Source organism: Electrophorus electricus, chromosome 17, assembly GCF_013358815.1.
Source record: "Electrophorus electricus isolate fEleEle1 chromosome 17, fEleEle1.pri, whole genome shotgun sequence".
NCBI classification, from domain to species: domain Eukaryota; kingdom Metazoa; phylum Chordata; class Actinopteri; order Gymnotiformes; family Gymnotidae; genus Electrophorus; species Electrophorus electricus.
The window spans coordinates 2272826-2281800 of NC_049551.1; the positions used below are offsets into that span (position 1 = coordinate 2272826).

The window sequence follows — 8975 nt, forward strand, 5'->3', positions numbered from 1 at the left end:
GGGAGCAGAAGGCAGACGGTCACCGAGAGCTTCTGACCTCGGAAGACGCTCAACTCCAGACAGCTGATGCTAAACGGAAAAATAATTCTGGATTAAAGATCCTCCTTCAAAAAGAAAAATAATTCTTATCCAAATTATTTCCAAAGACAATTATATTTTAACAGCCTCTCCTCACGGACGGTAATAATATATTTATGCATTTTACAATCTGACCTTTCAAATGATTCATAAATATCACTCACGATTGTGAACATTTATTGTGAATATTTAGCAGAAGAAAAAAAAAAAAGGTATAAAATAGATCACAGCTAATATCTGTGAGCAGAAGTGCTGAAAATACGCCTCAGACATCCAGCGTGTGCATGGATGATGTCATAGCTGATGTCACACCTCTCGCTGCGCATCTTATTAATGCGATTCATTCATCATTTTATTAGACCAAAAATTAGACCAAAACGGAAAGCCGTCATCAATGCCAGAAGATGTATATAGAGATATAAAACTGCTACTGAATAAAAGGAGAACATTTAAATTAAAGGTGTTTGCTTTAATAATGTTTGTCATATACGTCATCCAATGAAAACAAGGAAAGCAGTCAGGAACCCTCTGGGGTCTCCTCGCCGCCGCCCTGACGACCGTGGCCCAGCTCTCTAAACACGCTGTCGTGACATCCTGTGTTGTGTGCAGGTTTTCAAATGAGCCAGAAGCAGCTTGCGAATGGATTCAGTCAGACAATATTCTCAACACGCGTTTAGTTTATTCTCTCTCTGTCTTCCACTGTTGTCTTTTAGAGGTTTTGTAAGACAGAGGTAAGATAACCACAGCTAAGAAAATCTCTGGTCTCTGTCAGAATGCTCTCAGGAATTCACTCCTGTTACAGTACGAGCACAAAGAAATCGTATACGATTAACTTCACAGAAAGGCAGGTCGTGACTCTCCTGTCCGTCGTCAAGCGTAAAGTCTCCTCGGCTCATCCATTTATGCCTTTCTGAAGGAACCACCTGACCTTTGACATCAGATTAGCTGAGACATCAGTGTGTGTTTACCCTTCAACTAGTGTTGTCTTATCCATGAACAAATGACAAAAAAGTGGAATCTCCTAGGGCACCAAACACATGGAAAGTTCCAGAATGCAGAGAGTGTGTAAAGAGGCTAACCCAGCGTGTAACTGAGCTCCGTGTTTGACTGTGACTGGGGGCACAGCCGTGGGGTTGTGAGACAGCCGCAGAAACCCGCCGAGAGATGACGGTACAGCGCCGAGGCCAGAGGGTATGACGGAGCAGGAGAACTCCAGCCGTACTCTGATGCCTCCGTGCCGGAGGAAGACACGACCTCTGCCCTCTATGCGCTTTGCTTCCCTCCGCTGAGTGCGAACACCAGAGCTGCTCCTCCATCAGCTGGGCCCATCGGAGGCTCTCGGTGCCGCACCGCTGGCGTAGAACGGGTTGGTTGCAGCGTGGCGAGCATAAAGGCATTTTCCTATTCTGAGGGAATCGCTCAACAACCGGCTGAGACATTCCACCTCGGGATGAAACCGTTGAAGGTCAGGGTAGGAGAAGTAGAAAAGGGGAAGAGAAGGGAGACAGCGGCAGAAGAAATCCCCATGACACCGGGCGTGGACTAATTCTTCCTTACCAAAATACTGAATTAATAATTCAATTAATTAATTCCGATATACAGGGACGACACATTTAAACACTCAAGTATCGCACACTTACACTTTACCAAGATCAACAGACATGATAACATGTGCAAAGAACAAATAAAACACAGAGGAAAAAACCTCCAGCCTTTCGGAAGCTGTCGTGTACAGGAAAACTGAGCAGGTTTTTCCAGGGAAAAGGGCAAAAGCTTTTAATCTGATTACTATGAAGTGGTTTATAATAAACACAGCAGCCAGTGACACGCAAGCACTTTGGCTGAAATTGCCAGAACAGGGAAGCCAAACCTTACTCCATGAAAAATTGTGGATATGAAGCCAAATGCCAAGACGAAATAATGAAACGGCTACTAACCAAACAAACTACAGTCATTTAGATGATGTGTTGGGATTACAGTTTTTTAAATGACATTATAACAAATAGACCTCGAAATGTAAATATATGTAGTGTGTCCACAGTGCAGAAGAGTAGTGTAGTTTAATCGTGAACTCAAGAGGTCTGTAGTGGGGCACGGTGATGCATCAGCTCGTGAACAGACACTGCCAATAAAGTGCCGAGGAAAACTCAGCGCCAGTAGCAGGAACATCTGCCAAATGAACGTTTTGATTCCAGCCACTGGTGTGGGTAGTTCATGTCATCATGAACAATTGAAGCCAGTCCACGGCTCCCCAGAGGACACTAACGACTCCAGGCAGGATGTGTGTGCTGAGAAAGATCACGGAGACTGGAGAGATGGAGATCGCAGAGAGATGCCGCGTGCATGCGCACAAGTCTCCGGACAATTAAACCGGGGAGACGCCGCGTGCATGCGCACAAGTCTCCGGACAATTAAACCGGGGAGACGCCGCGTGCATGCGCACAAGTCTCCGGACAATTAAACCGGGGAGACGCCGCGTGCATGCGCACAAGTCTCCGGACAATTAAACCGGGGAGACGCCGCGTGCATGCGCCCAAGTCTCTAGACAATTAAACCGGGGAGACGCCGCGTGCATGCGCACAAGTCTCCGGACAATTAAACCGGGGAGACGCCGCGTGCATGCGCACAAGTCTCCAGACAATTAAACCGGAGAGACGCCGCGTGCATGCGCCCAAGTCTCTAGACAATTAAACCGGGGAGACGCCGCGTGCATGCGCACAAGTCTCCGGACAATTAAACCGGGGAGACGCCGCGTGCATGCGCCCAAGTCTCTAGACAATTAAACCGGAGAGACGCCGCGTGCATGCGCCCAAGTCTCTAGACAATTAAACCGGGGAGACACCGCATGCATGCGCACAAGTCTCTAGACAATTAAACCGGGGAGACGCCGCGTGCATGCGCCCAAGTCTCCAGACAATTAAACCGGGGAGACGCCGCGTACATGCGCACAAGTCTCCAGATACGTAAACCACGCTCCAGAGGGCCATTTACTTTCAACTCATATAAAAACAAAACAAAAACAAACCTGACACCTGATATTTTAATCCAAAAGTAATATAATCTCTCGAGAGCGTCTGGTCTTGGCGGCCCTGTCACTAGAGGGAAAGCCAGAGTGACGGACCCCAACACAGCTACCGTCCACGACACCAGCACGGCACAGCACGTCCCAGAAGGGTGGACGATGGCGCCTCTTCACATACAGAACAGCAAATGCAAGAATGGAAGCATGGAGTGTGTCACACTGCTGGGCTGAAGAAACCAGGTCCACACAGAACTACTGCTCAGGGTCACCCGCTGAAATGCAGCACCACCTCCACTGCAAAGGGAAATGTCCTACTTAATAACAAATTACAGGATATTACACGTTAGCACATGACTCAGGTCCAAACAGCAATGCATTCATAACTACTTAATGACGACGGTACTAGGCCAAATACTCAATATTAGCATTATGTTTAATTATTCTGTTCTTTACAGTTATTGTGAAACGTCTTTGATGCTAATAAGACCTGCTAGCTGTAGTCTGCACAGCTGACATGGTTAACGAAGCATTTTGTCACAACACACAAAACAGCATCGCAAATATGAATGCGCCTTCTAATTCAGGCCATACAGAACTCATGTTATGCAGGGAATGGTGTTTGATATACAAAATCCAAATATCTGAAGCCTTTAGAAATTGCATTTCTTCAACAAAGACCATACTGGAAAGATTCAACAGGTTATTTATAACCGCATATTGGTTTGTTTTGATCCAAAGCCCCCTCTTCATATAGTCTGAAAAAGTTGAGAGGCAAAACATCAAATCACATCAGCAACAGTAGACCTCCTGCAGCAGATCCGCACTCAAAACCACATCTGTTGGAATTATGCACACGTGAATGAACACAGGAACGACCAGAAACACGTCGCTGGGCTTAAGAAAGACGCCCAGGCAAGTGAGAAATAGGAGGAGCAGCTCCACAAACAATAATAACGTCATTATTGCACCGCTGTCGGGGCATGTGGGGCCAGACCGCAGAGCTGAGTGGGAAACGCAGCAGCGAATGTGTGTGTGTGTGTGTGTGTGTGTGTGTGTGCGTGGAGAGAGCTGCTCTAGTGAACACTACAGCCTCAAGCACCTACCTGAAGGGCTTCCAATGTCATAAATCCCACTATAGAGAACCCGTCAATGAGGTCTTCCTCAGCAGAGGGAGACTCCTTCTTCTTCCTCCTTGGCGGTCTGGGTCGCGAGGAGGAGGGATTGGTGCTGTGTTCCCGCTCGGAATCCGAGGAGAATCGAAGCACCGAGTCCCGGACACGGTTATTCCGGATCCCGTTAGACCTCCTCTCACGGTCACGCTCTGACCGAGACTTCCGTTTTTTCCGGATGCTACTGCTCTGCGGGCCATCCATTTCACGGCAGAGGCGGCGGGCTACGCTGCGTCCTCCTGACAGGTGGAACTGCGTTTTCCGCGGAATAACACTCCCAACTCCCGCAATTATCCACCAGCAACTCTACTGCTCGACCCAACGTCGGTCCTCCAGTAAAATACACGAAAATATCCACTATCCAAGATCTGCAGATTCAGCGAGGGTATCTGTCACATGGGATTTACACCAGATTCCAAACTGATATATCCACAGTGAAATAAATCCAAAATCCAACCCTGCTGACTGTAGTCTAGCCTGTATCCACGGAGTCAGGTCCAGTCCGGCGGTCACTTGTCTTGTGCCATTGCAACTGTACTGTAATATACTTCAGCATGGCAGGGGTATCAGGACCCACACGTAGGCCAACACCTGCCCCTCCTGGAAAACAAGAGAAATACATACATTGGCTACAGGATCACTTGCAAAGAAAACACATGGAAATGCATTTGTTTTCCCTGCTTTTGTGACTTAAATCATGCAATGCAAAAAAAAAAAAATATCCAGTAGCCTATCACTATAATTAGAGCAGATAGACTAGAGGGGATTTCCACTGGCAATGTCGCATTAGCAGTGCAGTTTAGTCCAAGGCCAGATTTAGGCCTTGTCTGGACCAATCAGGACGTCAGAGTTGTTTCAGAGAACACTGTGTACTTTGCGAAAGAGATCGCCATTAACCCTACTCTTACACTTATGTTTTAGGAAGCATTTTATGCTCAAACTACACATAACAAGCGACTCAAAACAAGTTAAGGTTGATGAAGTGTACGACTCCTGAGTCGTGGGCCGTGTCATCGTTAGTGTAACAAGCTTATGCAAAGGTATCTGGGAGCGCCCTGCCACGTCTGCTGTGTTCACCTGCCATCTATTACTGCGCTGCATTACACAACGTCTTGATGCATGTTCGTACCCTGGGCTATAAAGAAGATCACTAGCGCTTCATCTTGGCAGGATTCTCAATGCAAATTTGAAATCGTGTTTATCGCACAGCCGCATATACAGGCCACCTTTGCCCAGCAGATGCTTATTTTAACATTGAACTTATGGCATCATTTCCGCCCTGGAGCCAGTGGCCTTAGGAAAACTGTTCAGTGTCACACCAGAATAATGATGTACAGCAGTCCTGGTGGCAGAAAAGTGTCTCGCCGACAAAATCTCTGCCTCGATAACTAGCACGAGTGCGGTCGCGTAATGCAAGAATCATTCCTACAAAAGGTCCGTTGTTAATCGATCGAAAGAGCGTTTCATAGAACTTAACTCAGAATCGTCTTTTAGGCGTCACCAAATTACAGTGGTACGTACCTGTTCAGGTAATATACAAAATAATGCAAAGCCTACAGATTAATGGACCGTATACATTCCATTAGAGCTTAAATACATTTTTAGTTTGTATATATAGAGTAGACATTAAATGTAAACTATGTTGCGATTATCAATTTTGACGACAGTATAACGGGTTTTGTTATTCTCCCATAGCAATATCCAACCATCTTCTCTGACGCGATATGTCACGCACGCACGTAGCCACATATGACCTCCTATGACCTCCTATACACCCACAACGGAGCCTTACATTCAGGCGGACCGACTTCCTTTAACAGTTCGTGGTGACACCGACAGTGTCCAGGCATCACGACAGTCTCTCGTCACGCCACACCTTTGGCAAAATCGTAAAGTCGAGAAAGACGGACGAGACGGGTTTTTTTTTTTTAATCCGATTTCATATAAAATATCTTTATTTCTACGGCGGTTTACATGACAGCGTGAGCACGGTCCTAATTCCTCTACCGGTGCTGCTGCTGCGACGTTTTCCTCCGTTAACTCCCACCGCCAGCACCGCTGCAGGATCTGAGAGGCGGTAACGGGATTACGGTTCTTATTGCCCTTTGACCATAGCAGCTCAGATTCACACAGAAAAGGCGCTGTCGGTTGTGTAGACTTGTACTGGTTATTGCAAAATTGGCCTTTGCAATACTGACACTGCAGCAATATGCAAATTGGCCCTCTAATAAATCACTTTTTAGTGTGCCGTGAGAGTCATAACCAATCTTTCCAGATGAGTGTTCTGTGGGCGTTTTGATGAATCACACGACATCCACGTGTTCTAACAAAAATAAATTATTTTTGTTGAAAATAATGCAGGCTAATTCCTAACCCAAGCCGTTTAAGAAGGCGCGCACAGCGCAATTACAGCACACGGCAAAGTGATTCTAATAGACTTTCACTCCTGTGTGCAGTGCAACCTTGGAGTGTTTCCAGTCAACTGTAGTCTCTGCGCGCGCATACGCGCGCACACAAACAAATGTGCTGAAATTCACTGCTTAACTAGCGCGGGCTGAGCGTGCGTTCATTTCTCTGACCGTCATCTAATCTCCTTATTATCCAAAACCAGAGTCACGTGCACGTGTCAGTCAACGAGGATTAGGGCTGTTAAGTGTGCGCGTATCTATAACGTAATCAGTCCACAGTCTCGTCATTCCCCGAAACGTGTCACTCAAAATTGTCAGCCAACCCCCTCCAAACCCCTCCACCCCCAGAATTCCAGTAAAGGCTCCACACCTCACGGGAACACCTTCTCGAGCACCCACGGTCCTGAAGCTATGACATCATAGCCCATGAACCATCTAGCCCAACTTCATGAGGTGACGGGGCTGGAGTTGCGCGTGTCAGGGGTGGAGATAGGCACCCAAACATTTATCTACTTCCATAATTCCCCACTGAAACATTTAGCAAGTGAAAAGAAGCGTTGCATATCAGCGCACAGTGTTCAGCTGGAGAGGTGGCTTACTGGAGCAGACATGCATGCGCCTCAGCAACATTTCTCCAAGCACGCTCACTAGTCCCGACTGATGAACAACACATACCGCTGTTGGTCACATGCACCTTTAACCCAGTGAGTAATGTCACGCATGCAAAGCAGCTTTGACTAAATGCTTTAAACCCCATTTCCCCGTGCGCCTGCTCTCGTCTCCGCGTGATATCCTGCTCTGGCGCTGGACTCGAGGATTCCTTTTTGTCTGCGTGTCTCCGTCAGTAAATCTGACACGCCGTGGCCAGTGCAGCCCACAGCAGCGCCTGCCCCAGTCTCCTTCCCCGTATTCCTCTCCGCGCGCGCTCTCGCGCGCACACACACACACACACACACACATACACATACACATACACGCATATATATACACACACACACACACACACACACACACACACACACACACACAAAGCCAGCCTGTTCACCCTGCAAAGCACGTCATGCAAAACCAAGAAATGCAAACCCTCGTGAGTGGAGGACCGTCCCGGTGAGTCGTCGACATCCGGAGATCAAGGTTCAGCAACACTGAAAACAAAAGGGCAAAAAATGTTTCAACAAACAAACAATTTGTGCAAAGAGCTTCCGCGCTTCTACCAGTCCGTGCTGTAGGATCCCGGAGCGGGGACCGGCGGAACGGCGCAGTGATACCGCGCTGCCGCAGTGCCGCTTTACTGGCGGTGCGCTTCCTCGGCTCAAGTAGTGCTGCTCTGGCATTCCAGTTCAGAAATCCCAGATGCTTCTCTTCTCGTTGAATGTACAGAAATGTAACGGAGTCTGTTGCACTAAAGATGAACTCGACGACAATAACAAACCAGCACTGTTAAGAGGGTTCACATTTTTAAAATTGTTTGTTTTGTTTGTTTGTTTTATTATGGTGAGACTTCGTCAATGGTTTTAGGTCTTGACTGCAACTTTGACATCTGCCACAGAGATTGTGTTATTCTAGGAGTTCATTCTGCCTGCCATCAAACCTCTCACATTTATAGATTTTTAATAAAGGTAAACCATTTCAGTACTTAAACTTAATGGTGTCACTAAGCCAACTGGCTGCATTTCAGTAATCAGGACTGGAATTTGCTTGGATCAACCTTAAACAGCACTTTAAATTCTAGTTTTATCAACCTTTGTTCAACACTTTGTCTACACCTTCATTTACAATAACATTTATGATGATGTCTAAAAATATCATATATGACATCTTTTTATGTTTTGAGTTTGTGTATGTGTGCGTGTGCATGTGTGTGTGTTAGGTAATGTTAGGTAACATGAACAGGTTTTCTGTCTAGGCTGAACCAGAGACCAGTCAGTTTATCTCCACTGTGAGTTGGGCCTGGGACTGCAGTGTCAGTGATGAGCAGCATACCCGTTCAGACTGGTTAACTGGCAGCGTACCCGTTCAGTCTGGTTAACTGGCAGCGTACCCATTCAGACCGGTTAACTGGCAGCATACCCGTTCAGTCTGGTTAACTGGCAGCGTACCCGTTCAGTCTGGTTAACTGGCAGCGTACCCGTTCAGTCTGGTTAACTGGCAGCGTACCCATTCAGACCGGTTAACTGGCAGCATACCCGTTCAGTCTGGTTAACTGGCAGCATACCCGTTCAGTCTGGTTAACTGGCAGCGTACCCGTTCAGTCTGGTTAACTGGCAGCGTACCCATTCAGACCGGTTAACTGGCAGC

At 47.1% G+C, this 8975-nt stretch overlaps 1 protein-coding gene across 5 annotated transcripts in view; it reads right to left on the reverse strand.

Annotated features, from left to right (window-relative positions):
- Positions 1 to 7921, reverse strand: part of auts2a (activator of transcription and developmental regulator AUTS2 a) — a 320293-nt gene extending 312372 nt beyond the window's left edge. For all 5 annotated transcript variants that reach the window (XM_035535462.1, XM_035535460.1, XM_035535459.1 and 2 more), the window contains exons 1-2: positions 7761 to 7921; positions 4204 to 4869 (exon numbers count right to left, since the gene is read on the reverse strand). In XM_035535462.1, coding sequence (XP_035391355.1) covers positions 4204 to 4473 — 270 coding nt within the window. In that variant the 5' untranslated portion in view covers positions 4474 to 4869; positions 7761 to 7921. The remainder of the gene's footprint in view (positions 1 to 4203; positions 4870 to 7760) is intronic.
- Between the last annotated feature and the right edge of the window lie 1054 nt (positions 7922 to 8975).